The sequence below is a fragment of the Archocentrus centrarchus genome, chromosome 20, assembly GCF_007364275.1.
Source record: "Archocentrus centrarchus isolate MPI-CPG fArcCen1 chromosome 20, fArcCen1, whole genome shotgun sequence".
In the NCBI taxonomy this organism is placed as follows: Eukaryota; Metazoa; Chordata; class Actinopteri; order Cichliformes; family Cichlidae; genus Archocentrus; species Archocentrus centrarchus.
The window spans coordinates 8,051,023-8,068,359 of NC_044365.1; the positions used below are offsets into that span (position 1 = coordinate 8,051,023).

The 17,337-nt window shown below is 39.4% G+C and overlaps 1 protein-coding gene across 1 annotated transcript in view; it reads left to right on the forward strand.

Moving 5' to 3' along the window:
* The first annotated feature begins 1,784 nt into the window (after window positions 1-1,784).
* Window positions 1,785-17,337, forward strand: part of hecw1a (HECT, C2 and WW domain containing E3 ubiquitin protein ligase 1a) — a 79,727-nt gene continuing 64,174 nt past the window's right edge. The window contains exons 1-4 of the mRNA XM_030756604.1: window positions 1,785-1,811; window positions 9,249-9,570; window positions 10,348-10,455; window positions 13,572-13,666. Coding sequence (XP_030612464.1) covers window positions 1,785-1,811; window positions 9,249-9,570; window positions 10,348-10,455; window positions 13,572-13,666 — 552 coding nt within the window. The remainder of the gene's footprint in view (window positions 1,812-9,248; window positions 9,571-10,347; window positions 10,456-13,571; window positions 13,667-17,337) is intronic.

Here is a 17,337-nt window from a genome sequence, read left to right on the forward strand (position 1 = left end):
GCAGTTATCAATGGTTTGTGTGTTGGTAATTAATTATTCAGCACTTTCAAAAAAGCATCATTTTCATGCATTTTTTTTTCAGTACAAAAAATACACAGTTACTACTGTTTAACATGTTAATCAAAACTTTAAATGAAAACCTGAACACAGAACCATAACAACCACAGCAAACAAGTCAATTATATAAAGGCCGCTTGCATTAAAATCGGGTTCCTCATCTCTCTGTTGCCCTGTGTACCTGATCTGTACCACTGCACTTCAGAGCGTCTGCCCTCCCCTTGCTTCTTTAACATAATGGTATCATCGTGGCATCTTTTGGCGCTGCTGAGGTGTTGTTGAAGTCCGTCAGCTTCCGCTCATCTGTACTTTTGGGTCGAGTGTTTCTCATCTTCTTCTTGACAGTACCCCCATAGGTTCTCTTCAGGTCAGACTCATTAGCAGTTTAGTAAAACACAATAACATGATCAGCAAACCATTTGATAGTAGGAGTTTAAGGAATGCAGGTCCACAAGTCCTGATAGACTTTGGACTTGATAAAAAAAAAAAAAATTGGACCAACAACAGTAGATGGCACGTCACCCCAGATCATCACAAATGATGGAAGCTTCACTCTGGTCTTCAAACATCTTGTATCCAGACCCTCTTTGTCCATCTTTGCTAGGACTTTGATTTCCAAATGGTAAATGGACTGGTAATTGTATAGCACTTTTCTACTCTAAGTGAGCACTCAAAGTGCTTTTTCCTGTACCTAAGCACCTTGTCTAACATTCACACACATGCTTACAAACTCATGGATGCATCGGGGCAACTTAGGTTGAGTATCTTGCCTAAAGATACCTCGATATTCAGACTGGAGTAGCCGGGGAACAGATCCACCAGCCGTCCGATTGGTAGACCGCCCATGCTACCTCCTGAGCCACAGCCGTTGAAATGAAATACTTGCTTTCTTGCAAAGGGAGGACTTTGGACTACTGAACAGTCCAGTTGTGTTTCTCCTTAGCCAGAGTAAGATGTTTTCTCTGGTTCGCTGTGACTGGATATTAGGAATGCAAAGTGTGAAGCTCTCCCAAGTTCTAGAAGTGTACCTTCATGAATTAAATTACAAAAAAGTCACTTTGTCATGATATTCAAATTTTTTGATATGCACTTAACATAGTTTTTCGTATTTCTTCCTTTTTGTGATGTTTTATGGAAGAAACAGACTGTGTACCACAGCTTCAAAATGTGTCATTATAAACAGTTCGGCCAGTTCTTATATAAAGTTTACCAATATAATTTAAAAAAATTCAGTATACTGCCCAGTCCTGTCAGCCCACAGTAGTTATAATCTTCATCTTTCACTATCTACTAGCAACTGTTTCCACATTTTCATTCCAGTGGTTTCAGTTCACAGGCGTGCTTCTCCACTGACCATGTGAACATCTACGGATGCACATGAAAGCTGATATGTTGTATATGTTCTAACTTGAGGCTGTGCTGTTGAGTCTGTATGTCTGTGCTATATTTGTGTCTTCTTCATGTCTCTGTGACAAAATCACTGTGTCTTCTTCTCTGTTTGCTCTTGTTTGTCCATCTGTGCTTCTTTTCTTAAATTATTCATATTTTTATCTGATGAAGATGACATATGAAAGGATGATGATGATGTTCTTCACCCCTCTAACACCCAACTTCACGTTCTCCTCTACATTCACTGCTTCTGCTTTTTGTTTCTGTGGTTTGTAACACCCCACCGTTCTCCTCCCACTTCCCTCAGGTTTTGGTCTGCTTTGGGTTGACTGGTCATTATGCTGATGCAGCTCTGTAGTTTCAAGGTCAGTGCCCCCTCCAACCGCCATCTCCATCTTCTTTATATGTATACCTCCACCCAGCATACATACATATATATATATATATATATATATAAACACACACACACACTGTCCAATACAGAGACACACACCAGAATCGATTAATGACGTAGATTCAACAAGGTGTTGGAAAAATTCATGAGCTTTTGTTTCAAATTGACATGACGACATCACACAACTGCTGCAGATTTCCACCAAATCCCTGATGCGCTGTATTGGATCAAGATCTGGTAACTGGGGGCCAATTGATTCAGTGAACTCACTTTAAAAAAAATCTGTGTCTGATGATTTGAGTTTTTTGGCATGCAGTCATAAAGGGATGGTCAATAATTTAAATCTGGCATTTAAATGATTTTCATTTGTTGCAAAGGGTTCCAAAGTGTGCCAAAAAATCTCTCCCACAACATTACACCAGCCTGCACCACTGATACAAGGCAGCATGGAGCCATGCTCTCATGGTGTTCATGCAAAATTCTGAGCCATCTGAATTTTACAGCATAAACTGAAACTCATCAGACCAGGCAACATTTTCCCAATCTTCTGTTGTGAAATTTTGCTGAGCCTGTGCGAATTATAGCCTCAGTTTCTGTTCTTAAAGCAGCACCCAGTGTGGTCTTCTACTGCTGTAGTCCATCTGCTTCCAGGTTCATTATGTTGTACATTTACAGATGCTGTTTTACATAACTTGGTTGTAATGACTTATTTGCATTTCTGTTGCCTTCTGAATCAGATAAGATAACAGGGAAGCAGGGCACAAGGGATAAATAATTATCAAAATAAAGCAGAAAGTAACATGACTGCTAACACCACAAAATCTAAGATAATAGTAGGGAATAAAACACCCCCTCCCCCCAAAAAAAAAATATTAACAGAAAACAGAACACATGAAGAAATCTAAAATCTATAAATTAAGACTAAATACACAATATGCACAATATGTAATGTAAAACATAATATATGTAAATAATGACCCAGATAAAAATATAAAGGAATGCCAAACACCTATAAAAAAAAAGAAAAACAAGAACCAGTCTAGAACTAGAGACAATGACATAAACAGAAAAAAACATAAACCATGTCTAACAAAAACAAACAAAAAACAGAACTACAAAAATCCTGAGTCCAAGACCCGCGCACCATGACAAGTTTGTCTTTTTTGGTACATTCTCTCTAAACCTTAGAGATGACAGTGTTGGAAAAATTATAGCAGCAGTTTCTTAAATACTCAGACCAACCAATCTGGCACCAACAACCATGCCACATCAGTGTCACTACTGGTAGCATGAAGTGATACCTGGACCCTACAGAGGCTGCACAGGTAGTCCAACTCCTCCAGGATGGTACATCAGTGGCCATTGCCAGAAGCTTTGCTGTGTCTCTGAGCACAGTCTTATAAGTATGGAGGAGATTCCAGGAGACAGGCAGTTACTCTAGGAGAGCTGAACAGGGCTGTAGAAGGTCCTTTACCCATCAGCAGAACTGGTATCTGCTCCACTGTGCAAGGAGGAACAGGATGATCATTAAGCATGACTGGACTGGCGGTGGGTCAGCGATGGTCTGGAGGTTCATATCCACAGAAGGACACAAAGCCCTCTACATGCTACGTAACAGCACCTTGACTGCCACTAGGTATGAGGATGAAATCCTTCGATCCATTGTCAGAGCCTACTCTGTTGCAGTAGGTCCTGGGTTCCTCCTGGTGCAAGACAGTTCCTGGAGGGTGAAGGAATTGAACACCTCTGGGACATTATGTTTTGCTCCATCTGATGCCGCAAGGTTGCAGTTCAGACTGTCCAAGAGCTCTGTGATGCCCTAGTGCAAATGTGGCAGATCCCCCAGGACACCATCCATCGTCTTGTGGAGTCTTTGAATGTAGCCCTCCGTAGGTTGATCATTTTAATTTCCATCAGATGATGTGGCATCCTTTCATTCCTAACGCACTACCCAGTCCATATCAGTATAGATATCCAGCATGATTTTTTTTTCCCCTCATTGAGATCTGGTGTGTTTATAATGTTATTAAAAAAAATTTTTTTTTAACAGTGTATATAACAGTGCAAAAGTCTTGAGTCACTCCTCATTTCTTTTTATTTTGCTAGTAAAATGGGAAATAGGTGCAGTGATTTATTGATACATCTGCAAACATACAGGGAAATACAGTTCATAAGGCAAAAGCAGAGTTTTTAACAATCAAAAGTCTGAAAATCAGTATGTTAGTATGACCACTTTTATTCTCAAACACAGTTCCATTCTCTATCAACATGATTCCACGCTGCTTCAGTAATTTTGAAGTTTGGACTCTGGGGAAACCACTTAAAGTGTTTCATTGTGTGTTTTAAAGGCATGATTTTACCACTTTGGCAGTGTGTTTGGGATCACTGTCATGCTGAAAAATGAAGCCGTTGCCAACCTGATGTTTTTCAGATGGCATTGCATGGTGGATCGAAATGTGATACTTTTCTGCATTCATAATTCCATCAATTTTGACAATCCGCTCTATCACTGGCTGAAATGCAGCCCCAAACCATGACAGAGCCTCCATTGTGTTTTACAGATGGCTGTAGACTCTTCCCTAACCTCCTCTGTACAAACTGATGATAATTTGAACCAGAAATTTCAAATTTGGATTCATGACTCCATAAATCCCGCACCCCCCCAAAAAAGAAAACTGCTGTAAGATATATAGAAGCAACAATTCCTTCCTTTATTTGTCAGTGGGTCTTATGAGCTCATACAATCGCTGAATTGCTTGAGGCAAATGTAATTATCCCTGCCCCCATACACACATGGTGTCATAACATCCGTACAGCATCTTCTGGTCTCACCTGGAACCCTGAGGCAGGATAACTATCGAGGAGTGGTAAAGTACTAGTTGATGTTTTTCAAATTCAGTTTGATCTTAGGATATTGTAGCCATCAACAAGCTTCTGTCATAATTCTGTTGGGATATGGAGTTCATTTAAGTACAGCAACTTGATGTTTAATTAGACTGTTCTTTGCCCATTAATCTTTCCGAGTTCATTTCAGTGTCTTCCTCTAAACCATCAGCATCTCTATTAGACCCCATTGAGGACAACTCAAAGAAGTCCTACCATTAATTAATGCTTTGGTCTTAAATATGATCGAGCTATAGCGGTCACTTGGCCCAGCTGTCTTAGTTATTTATTTATAGGCCAATCTCCAACCTTCTCCAATCTTCCTTTTATTTAAATGTTTTTGAAAGAGTAGTTGTAAAACAGTCATTTTTGACGAGGATACGTCCTTCGGTGTGTATGTTAAATATGTAGGATTGCTTTCTTGCATTTGCACAATATTTTTAAAATGAGAAACTTTTTGTCTCAGAGTGATGCTGAAAAACTAGTTCATGCATTTATTATTTCTAGGCTGGACCACTGTAATTCATTATTACCAGGTTGTTCTAAAAGGTCCCTGACCAGGACTAGAAAAAGAGAGCATATTTCTCCCATATTAACTTCTATCCTTTGGCTCCCTGTTAAATATAAAATTGAATTTAAAACCCTTCAAGGTTTTGAATAATCAGGCATCATCTTATATTAAAGATCTCATAGTACCACATCACCCAAATACAGCACTTCACTCTCAGACTGCAGCCTTACTTGGGAGTCCTAGGGTATTTAGAAGTACAATGTAGAAAGTAGAAAGCAGAGCCTTCAGCTTTCAGGCCCCTCTTCTGTGGAATTAGCTGCCAGTTTGAATTCACCCTCCCTATTTTTAAGATTGGGGTTAAAACTTCCCTTTCTTATAAGTCTGATAGTTATGGCTGGATCAGGTGACCCTGAACCCTTCCTTAGTTATTAGGCAAAAGGTTTCGGCTGCTGGTGGCGTCCCATGATGCACTGAGCATTTTGTGTGCATTCACCTCTTTTCACCGTCTATGTGTTTATACACTACTTTGCATTTAATTGTTAGTTACTATTAAATCCTTGGCTCTCTTCCACAGTGTGTCTTTTGCCCTGTCTCCGTCCTCTCACGCACAGCTGATCACGGCATATGGCTGCCCCTCTGTGAGCTTAGTTCTGCTGGAGATTTCTTTCTGTTAACAGGGAGGTTTTCCTTCCCACTGTCACCAAGTGCTTGCTCATAGGGGGTCATTTTAATTATTGGGGTTCTCTGTATTGTTGTATGGTTTTTGCCTTACAACATAAAACACCTTGAGGTGACTACTGTTGTGATTTGGTGCTATATACATAAAATTGAATCGAACTTAACCCTCTGTGGTCCACAGACGCACCGGTGCGTCAAAATGACATCGCCAATTTAAGATGACAGCATCGTGACTTTGCTGCACTGAATCTCCATTTCAACAGGAACCGAAAGCACAGACTTCAGACTACATACCAGTTTTTAAATTGTGTTGATAGGCTAAGTAAAACTAGAGTTATGCCTCATAATTTAGGCTGTACTTTTTCCTGTATATTGTCCTCCCATGCGATGCGTGTTTTGTGCAGGAAGAACTGGCAAAAACAGGAGTTTCACTAACAGGAAGTGCTTCTTAATAAAACAAAACAAACTAAATCCTGACAACCCCTCTCCTAATCAATGAGAAAATTATATGGTAACATAATGCATTTAGTTGCATTTGGCTGCTCAGGAACAGGTGAAAAAGTAGTAAAAGAGACAATATTGATGGCAAGTTTTGCCTGTGATGGGCCCCTCAGTCTTTTGGAGGACAGAAACTGTTTTTTGAGGTGGCATAAATATTTTGTGTGGTATCTTAATGTGAGTCCTGATTGCTCTGCATATAGTACTGAATAACATCTGAGGCCTTGCCTGCATTTTAATGTGAATAGTTGTATACAACTTTATTGTTTACTATATTTTTACATAAGTTTTGAAAATTTACAACTTATATTTGCATTTTAAGTTGTAAAAATAATTTGTTAAGCATGTTTGTGGTTTTTACAGTAAAAAAACAATCTAACTTTTTTCTACTGGGATTTTATTTTTTTTATGTAATTTTAAGCCTAATGTGTTAATACAGTATGTTAAAATGAAATTTACAGTCACGTACATAAGGTGGTACTGAAAAAAATGATACCAACCAAGGCAAGGTAAACAGTTTCTAAGGTCAAATATAAAGGTAAAAACAAAAGTAGTCAAAAACGGCCAAATATACCCGGGACCCCAGAGGGTTAATTGAAAAGTGTTATATAAATAAAGTTATTATTACTATATTATTACTGAGTGTAACCAGTGGTTTACAGCTTATTGTAAACCCAGTGTATTTCCGTTTATAAAGCCTTCTCTTGATTCTAGACTTTGATGATGATATACTGACCTCCTTGAGAATATTCTTGATTTGGCTACATTTTGTGAAGTTTTTCTTAACCAAGGAAAAAGTTCAGTGATCATCCACTTTAGTTGTCTTCTGTAGCCTTCCAGGCCTTTTGGTGTTGCTGATCTGGCCAGGGGATTTCTTCTGTAACAGCAGAAATACTCTGACTAGTTTTTGCTGTCTCTCTGATAGATTTGTTTTGGTTTTCCAGCCTATTGATGGCCTCCTTTACTTACATCAGCATCTCTTTGAACCTCATATTAAGACGTCCGGTGAAAAACTAGCACATCCAAGTTGAATACTCAGAATGCTCTCCATTACTTTTATCTGCTTGATTTCCTAGAAATAACAAGGGAACAAGCCTCACCTTATCTTGGAAGAGGCAAATTTAAAAAAAAATTTTCTGTCAAATAAGAAGAAAAGAGGCAATGGTGCATCCCTACAGCGGCACAGGATGACTGACAGGCTGCTTTAACACTGATTTAGTAGCTTGTTTCTCACCTGCTGTTCACAGTTAAAAAAAAACAATCTGCCAAATGACTTCGATTAACAGAATATTGCCGTATTGGCCAACACAAGCTGTTCTGCTTCTCACTTGTGTTTGACATCAGCCATGTGTGACCATTTTAATTATAAGACAATTCAGTATGTAATCATTGTATTGTAGGCATGTCATTGAGTTGATACTGATATTTTTTATATTTTTAAATACATAATATGATGTATGAAATGTCTTATGTTTTTAAAAACTCCTTGTCAATGATGACATGGAGAAATCAGAGGTCTGTTTGCACCATGTTGCACAATGTTTGGTTTAAATGAAAAGCGTTCTGTTTGGAGAAGTAAAAACTTTGCATTTAGCATAGTAAACTGTAAAACTTGGTGGTGGCAGTATCATGGTTTGGGCATGTTTTACTGCATCTGAGCCAAGGTCATCATTGATGAAGCAGTGAATGCTAATATGTCAATAGATGTTAAAGGAAAATATGATGAAAAAGTAGTCATGGAGCACTACAACAATCCAAAGCACACAAGTTGCTCAACCAGTAAGTATGGTTAAAGGGCAGCTATTATTTTCATCCCCAGGTTTTTCCTTACACTTAACTGAAGTAGATTTCTATTCTTTCCAGTAGAATATTAAAGATAATGCTTTGAAATGATCAAGACAAAGGCCTGACCTTATCCAATAAACATGTTGTAGAAGTACCTAAGGCAAGCTGTGTGTGATGGAAGCCAACAACAACCCAGGGCTGAAGCTACTCTGTGGGCAAAAATCTACCCATCTCCTCTGGACTGGGATTTTTAGTTGCAGTTGTAGCTGCCAGGGGGGATACAGAAAACAACAAGGCAACTTGTTTATTTGAGTTCTTTTCATCACTTGCAATACTTGTGAAATCTGTCAACTTTAAGGCCATGTTTTTGCAGAAATACAGTGCTTAACAAATTTTGTAGACCACCACCCAGTGTAAGGTTTATAAATAGATAAATATTTATGCACAAGGGGAAATTCAAATATTCAGCAGCTCTATTTAAAAACAAACAGCAAACAACCCTCACAACCATAAACCATATGACTGGTCAGAGGACATTAAAAAGTCTTGCAGTGGGGGCAAAGCATGGCAGGCGCCCTACAGTAGCTGCCCTAAATTAAAAGTATAGGTAATAACCAAAATTATTTATTATGTTTCTGTTATGGTTAATCCATCAGTTTGTGTAAACTTTGTAATCAAAATGATATTCTTAATGCTAAAATATGTTTATTGTTGTTATCCATGAATTTTCAAATTTGCTGTTTTACAAAAAAGCAGAAAAAACTTGTAAATTATTTTATTTACTTGCATACCTGAACAGAAAGGTTTTAGTGGTCGAATGTTATGCTTGATTAATTTCTGAGTCCAGTGTGCCAGCTCAAATTTGGGAAAAAAAAAACATTTTCAAGTTTTAGTTTTAAAGACATTTTCTAAAACATTTGTGTTTTCTTGTTTTAAATGACAGGTGCTCTAATAAAATTTTACAGGGGCCCAAAAATTTCAACCACTTTTGAGGCTTAATGTTTTTGTGGCTTTTCTTCAGCTAAAAGCTTCTTGCTGTGAATGTTGTTGCAGAACTTGTACCAGAATCGGTTCCTGGGCTTGGCGGCCATGGCTTCCCCAGCACGCAGCAGCCAGACCCGCCAGCGCTGTAAGGATGCGGTTCGTCACAGCTATGGCCCCGAGTCCTTCGCTGTCAACGGTCTGAACCAGGAAGCCTTCATGCTGGGACTGTCGCGCTCCACCAGCGACACTGATCTGGTCTCTCCAGATGCACGTTCCACTCTTACCATCAGCTCCTCCCACTACACCATAGGCCAGTCTGAAGACCTGGTGATCACATGGGACATCAAGGAAGAAGTGGATGCTGGAGACTGGATTGGGATGTATTTTGTTGGTAAGATATCATATGCTGACTTTGAGATTTGAGAGTTTTCAGTACTTTGAAAGCTACATCAAAACATCTTTGTTTTGTACAGTGTTTTACCCTGGTTTGTTTGCCTCTGCTGTGATGATTATCACATCACGACTGTGGTGCCATTTTTCAGTGTTTAAACATAGCACCAGAAATCCCTGAGGTGGAGAGTTCAAGTTTTGAGCAAATAAAACCAAAGACGTGCAAAAATAGACAGCAGTAGAAGTTGGTTAGAACCCAGATATTACAGAATGCACAAATAGGTTGCTTATAGTCAAATATTTGTTTATTTATTATATTTGCTAGTCTGCTTGGGAACATTGCCCTGTTGCATGACTCATTTTTGGCCAAGCTTTAGCTGGATAGCCTCACATTTGACTCTAGAAATCTTTGGCACTCAGAGGAGTTCATGGTCGGCTCCGTGATTGAAATGCTGTGCCAGGACCTTAAGAGATCTGTACACAAGCGAAGGTCCACAAACCTCAATGAACTGAAGCAGTGTTGAAAAGCATACTGGGCTGAAGTTCTTCCACAACGATATGAGACACTGATAGAGTTATACATAAAATGCTTGCTTAAAGTTACTGTAGATTCCTGCTAGGGTGGTTAATGAGGTGTACTTAGTTTTTTGAACACCGCTGTCCTTTTATTTTGTTGTGATTACCAAATTTTGTAATGCTAACAATAAATGAACAACACATTACAAAATTCCAGAGGGTTGGAAGTACAGTATGATTTGAGTTTTATCTCTCTTTCCAGATGAGACTCTGTCCGAGAACTTTCTGGACTACAAGAACCGAGGAATCAATGGATCTCACAAGGGGCAGATAGTTTGGAAAATTGATTCTAGCTCCCACTTCAGTGATTGTGAGTAACAAAAAATTTCTCTTTTAATTTAGGAAACCCGTTTTCCCTGAGAAAATAATGTCCTCCACAAACAGCTTCTAATTTACAGTGAAATAAAGTGTCCCACTTCATCCAAGTTATATTAGATGTTTTTGGATCTGTGCACACATGCAGTCTGTCATATCAGTGTGTAAAAAAGCTCAAGCTGTGGTTTAAAATGGTGCTAAACTAAGAAGAGACTAGTAGTTGGTGATTTGTGACTCAATTGTACATAAATGTTTCGAATGAGCGTGACTGGACCACGTGGTATTTGTGCTGCAAAACCGTGGCTGTAGATGTAGTCTGTCATCAATGACAAATTGTGAGCTGCATGCACAGATAAAATGTTGTTCAGTATTTTTTTTCTATATCGTCATAAATACCATTATTACAAATATCCTTGAAATACTGTGATAGAATTTTGAGGCTATATCACCCATCAACTGTCTCGTTGTAAAAGCTGAGTAATGAGGAAATAAATCCTCACTGATTTCTCTGCAGACATGGCAGAGTGAAGCTGAAAGTCAGTGACGGGATCAGTGTACTGTAGTTAAGGTCAACTAGGACACAGTGATCTATGTATTCAGACTGAATGTGTACTGTAGCTATTCAGTGAACATACAGATGTGGACAAAATTGTTGGTACCTTCCATTAAAGAAATGAAAACCCACAATGGTCACTGAAATAACTTGAAACTGACAAAAGCAATAATACATAAAAATTTATGGAAAATTAACTAATGAAAATCAAACATTCATTTTGATTTGTGGTTCAGCAAAATATAAAAAAAAAACAAACGGATGAAACTGGCCTGAACAAAAATGATGAGACCTCTAGAAAAGATTGAAAATAAATTGCCTGTTCAGTCCAATCTATAATAAAAACAGTGTTTAGATGATATAGCTTTTTAAGCCCTTGAGAAACCCAAAGATTAAATGTAACATCTCCTCAACCCAGGGAGAAAAACTGGTTACCTCCTATTAGACTGCACTGTGACAACGATATGTTTTTTTTTAAATAACATGGAGCCTTTGGGTTTAGGTCCTTTGAAACATAAAGCAAGTATCTGGATGTGTAAATGAACAAAGAGCAAAGTGGACTGAGCCTGTGAGCCACTTAGTGTTATAAGAGTCTTATAGAAGCATGAAGCGCATCATCTGAGGGAGAGAGCGAATGCAGGCAGGCATTCATAAATACTGTGCAGTGACTGTTTAGGAGCATGGGAATTGTGCGTAGGAGAGCGAGAGACACACTTTGTGGATGCACACATAAAACAGAATACCTTTATCACCGTGAAGTCACCCCCCCCCTCCCCCACCCACCTCCATTACACAGGAAGTGGAAGCGAATTTATGATATGACTTTAGCTTCAACTGACTCAAGGAATTAGATTCATCTGAGTCAACTATTTAACTCACCCCAACATTTATTCTTGTCAGCATGAAGAAGCCCTCAAACAGCTAAATGAATGCAAAGCACACAGTTTACATGTTTGTAGTTATACCACTACCAAACAAAGACAGTGCTACTAATATTACTACTAATATTAAAACATCTCCTTGTATAACAGGATTTTAGCTCTAAGCCAACACTTCAGCTGATACAGCCAATAATTTATCTTATTAGACTGCTGTTCCTGTTAGCTATTTTTCCAAACAAACAAATGTTTCAGTTTAACCTCCTGTTAATCGGGGGGGGGGGGGGGGGGGGGGGGGGGGGTCTTTCAGTTTAACTTTTTTTATGTCCACATCATGGTCATCATCACGTTTCAGCCCGCTGCATTGTTGCCAGCTTTAGCCTTTTTATACCAATTTAGTGGATTTTGTTTTTCCAAAAAAGGGATAGCAGAAAATCTGTAGAGAGTATCTTAACACTTTGCAACTACATCCTGCTCTCCTAGCACAGGAAAAGCTCTCTTTCTGCCTGCTGGGCTCACGGTGAGCGAGCACCCAGGTTTGTCAGAGTGACAGAGGGCAGCTGTGGACAGCACGAGAGAACAGTGAAAGGCCTTCTGCTGCTTCTAACTTTCTCTCAGTTATCATTTTACACATAAATTTGAACAAAATCACAGCACAGCCATTGTCTTTAACTACTATGTGTGGTAAATTTGCTTTGGTAATAAAAATCACCTCTTCAGGTATGAAAATCAGATGAGTCACAGCCCCTGCTTACTGGGCAACCACCTGCTTACTTTTTCTGTTGATCAAAAACCCATTTACATCACCAAATGCTGCTTTTTCTCCCTTGAGGTGCTCTGCCAGGCTTGTCAGTCAAGTACATTTTTCAGATTGTAGTCACTTATGAATACTTTTTCCACCATGAGTCACACAGAAGCCAGACTGTTAGCATGGACTAAGCAGTCTTGCTTCTCCCCTCTCCTTGTCAATGCATCTGACTTTGTCCGTCAAAACAAGCAGAAAAACATGAAGCTTTAGTATGACCTTAATCTGCTTGTGCTCCCCCCCAAGCCTTGTTCTTCTTTGCTCTGTTTTTCAATAGTCAGCAAGTGATTAGTGCCACCTTTATGCTGTCACTGAATAGCTGACAAATGAAATCATTTAAACTGATTATTAAAAAGATTTGTTTCTGATATAACTGTATAAAACAAAATACAAAATAGAGCAGACCTTTGCTGCCTCTGGGTTCACTTCAGCACAGACACAAACAGGGACCAGGCGCATCAACGGGGTTTTATTTGTCACTTTGGACAGACACACAATGCATAAATCAAAACTTTATGTGCTCCACTGGAGTTTGCCTGGCAACGCAAAGCGCACTATTTTACAAACATCAACTCGTCTTCACTCAGTCTACAGCCCAGCCTCAGTCTCCTGCAGCTAAACCAAAAGCCACAATCCACTGCTACAAGATATTTGATGTAATGTTACATAGTTTAATAAATGACCACATACAATTGAAAATTTAATTTAGTTGTGTGAATCATTTAAAGGCCACTGAGGACATGTCAGAACATCTCTCTGATCTGAACTCAATATGTTTTAAAAATCCTTCTGCAGGAATCATTACCACCAAATTACATTCACATTCCTCACAATGTTTTTCCTCCATCATCATCAATCCTGTGTGTCCTTCACAGCTGAGACCCAGGTCTGCTTCAGGTACTACCATGGTGTCACCGGAGCACTGAGGGCAACCACACCCAGTGTGATCATCAAGAAGGGCTCAGCACCCGTGAGTCTTTCAGCACTTTCTCTCCTGATTTTGACACTTTTGACAGCTTTTGGGGGATTCTCACTCAGTGTTTTATGCCTCACTGGGAATGACAGTTCAGTTTATTCATTACTGTTTACTTCAGTCAGTTAGGCCAATCATGCCTTCAGGTTTCAAGAGTAGATACACGCTGCTCTTAAAAGACTTTAGCTGCAACCAAGTACAGGGTTACACTTGAACACCCTGAGTATATTTAAGTCTGGTATGTCAAAGACCTGACTGTTAATGTTTCTGCAGTTAGAACTGGCAAAAAGCTTGAACAGCACAGAAATTTTCCCTTGAACACTTAGGACACAGTGGCCGATATAGAGAGATGCTTGTGGGGATTGACGTTAGCACCATAACCGAACAGTGTCATGGGAAGGTTGTGGTGATGAAGGGATGTAACAGACAAGCTGCATAGTAATTGTGCTCTGACCGATTTGAACCAGATGAGGTTTTTAGGGTTAAGGACAAAGGATGGTTGTTAAGGTCACATCTACTTCTTCATATGAAATTTTCACCTATCCGAAAGTAAATTGTTTGACAGAAGAACAGTGAGGCCACAATGCATGTAGGAGAGTACCGTATTTTTCGGGCTATAAGGTGAACTTAAAATCAAAAATCGGCAGTGCACCTTATAATCCGGTGCGCCTTATGTATGAATTCTTGTTGTGCTTACTGTCGAGGTATTTACTGTGTGACCTTGAACCAATTTTATATGGTACACTAAATCTTTCAAAAAGTTTTAGTGTGACTTTGATAAGGGACGCTTCACAAATATCGACATTTTCCAGAGTGTACAAAGCGTACGTCAGGGGGGTAACACCCAGCGTACGCTTTTCAAATAGTTAGAAAATGTCTGTCGGTCTGTGTAATTTGAGCGCTGCCGTCTGACCGCCGATGGCCGAGGCATCCACACCACTGCACCATTGTGTGGTCTGCAGCGATATGGGCTCAGGTCTGGTGGATCAGTTCAAAGGCCTCATTGAACTCTCTAAAATAGTCCATCATCGATTCACAAAATGACTCTACTGACGATATTAGACAGGAACAAGCTGTGAGTGTGGTGCAGCAGGTGTGGAAAGCAGCCAATGCTGCCAGAGATAAATTCAACAAGAAGTGGAAGCATTGTTCCAAAAATGGAAACCGTACGCTGTAAACTGCAGGAAACTATGATGGATTTGACCTGTTTTCATCTATGCTGGCCCGTATATTTGTGCGTAATTTGGCGATCAGCGGCCGGCACTGTTGCCAACTTTTGTGCAACAAAACTTGCTGTTGGCTCTCTCAAAAATCGCTAGAAGTCACTAAAGGAGGAATCGAAGTCCGGGGGTGTGTGTGCTGTCCCCCTCGGTGCTGAAGAGAGGTCCGGGCGATGCCACAGCATACGAAGGGACGCAGTATGAGCGCTGTATGTACACAAAACATGGTGACAGCGGAGTTTTCAGGTTTCCGGTGTTGAGTCAAAAAGGGATTTCCTTTTTTTTTTTTTAATGTTTTTTCCTTTGCTTATATCGGTAAATAGACAGGTGTACAGGATTTATGAAGGACTTATATATAAAACGAAGAAATGATTTGTTCTTACCCTCATTAATAAAGAATATATTGTAGCATCTGTTAAGATGTTGAAGAAGATGGCGAGAGATTGCCAGCAAAAGTTGCCCTTTTATTAACAATTAAATGGTTGCTGTGTGGCAACCAAAACAAAACAGTAACAACAACGAGACAGACTCGGATAATAACGAGAGGGAACCCGCATGCTTGATGCCGAAATCGCCCAACTGTTCAACTCAGACACTGAAGATGAGGAATTTGATGGATTTGTGGAAGATGAATGATTTAAAATGTGAGTGTATTTTTCTGTATTTGTTACAACTGAACAATATTCTGAGTTCTTGTGAATGAGTTGAATAAAGTTCGACTTACCTGACGCTTTTGTTTCTTTCTACATATGTTTTATCATGTGTTTTATAACCCGTGCGCCTTATGTATGAAAATAGACCCGTTCATTGATAGTACACTTTATGGTCCGCAAAATACGGTACATTTGAAAGTAATCTTCTAGTTTCTGAAGTCATGCTTATGTAACAGAACACCAACCCTAACCTGTGACCCCTAAGTGGTTCACAGGAGGAGACTGGTTGTTATTGGTTGTTATTGTTGGGGGCTGGAAGTATGCCGACAGTAAGCGACCTCGTATTTTCACAGCTCATAATTTACACTTTGAAGTTTATAATAATAATACTCATAACACTATAAAAGGTGTTACTCCATCATGAATAAGGTATTTGAAATTATAGAGAAAAGACACTCCTTGAATGTGTATGTACATAATTCTTATAAAAATTATAAAGTTTTTAACTCCTGTTCAGCTTCACTTAATAACTGATTGTCGTCCTTCCATCTATGGCTATACTGCAAGCAAGAACTACTGGTAGCTACTTTAGCATACTTTAGGTCTACAACAGTCAAAAAAAACAAAAAAAACACTTGTAATCCACAGCACACCAATTGACTTGATCAAAAGTTACAATGGTTAAAATACATCTACTATATAAACTTATAAACTGCCTTATTCAACAGATATACCTCACTTAGCATCTAATATCTACTGTAAGAAAGGCAGGTCTATTCAAGCTTGTTCAAGCACAGGGACTGAAGCATTACCTTTCATGTCCAAACCTATGGCCTAAATGTCTGCACTTTAATGGAGTAACTGACTCCATATAGTGTCAGACCACTGTATAAGCAGGCTCATTGTTAATTAAACAGCAATTATATAAAAATCCAATGCTTTTTGACCAGTGGTAGGGCATATTATTCATCATCGTACATCATTGTCCTAAGGTCTGTATCAGTCATTCACTGTCATCAAGAGGGTGCCCAACAGTGTGATTGGATTTCCATGTTTCCCTTCACATTCTGCTGCTGTGGGACCCTGGAAATGCTGATGGGCCCAGAACCTGATCTGTACTTGCTTCCTGAGGACAAAGGAATAAAAATAACCACCACAGAAAAATAGACAGGAAGGGAGGGAACAAGTAGAGAGAGAGAGAGCAGAAAGTCCAGTCCAGTCTAGGTAAGTCATTCAGGTATTTGGAGACAAGAGCTAATGCTGGTGGAGCCTCCCACGGCACAGGAAGAAGAAGAAGAAGAAGAAGAAGAGTAGAAATTGAGAGTTGGGTCAGCATTAGAGAGAAAACTGTCTGAGGTGATTGTTGTTTGCTGTAGCCAGACAGAAACTCAGATGCGACAGACAGAGAAGACACCGTATTTGCTTGTGTACCCGTGTGATGGATGGCATGTGTCTCCAGCTGGGACTACTGTCTCCCAGTCACACTAAGAGGAGGAGCAGCAGGAGGACAAGGCAAAGCTGGATAGCATGGGTAACTAAATATCCACTCTGTCCATGTGTTTCCCTTTTCTTTGTTTATCTCTTTTATTGTTTTGTATGAGCTTAATAGATGTATCAGATTGATTATGATACATAAAATGTTGAGTCTGTTAATCATTGTCAGTATCATTGCTTTCCTATGGTAAGCATAGTATCACATGGGTTCATGTAACCTTGCCTGAGACATCGGCCATCATCAAGAGCTCTCCTTGGACCACTGTCTTGGAGACTCTAGATTCCTCAGGTATAACCCCTC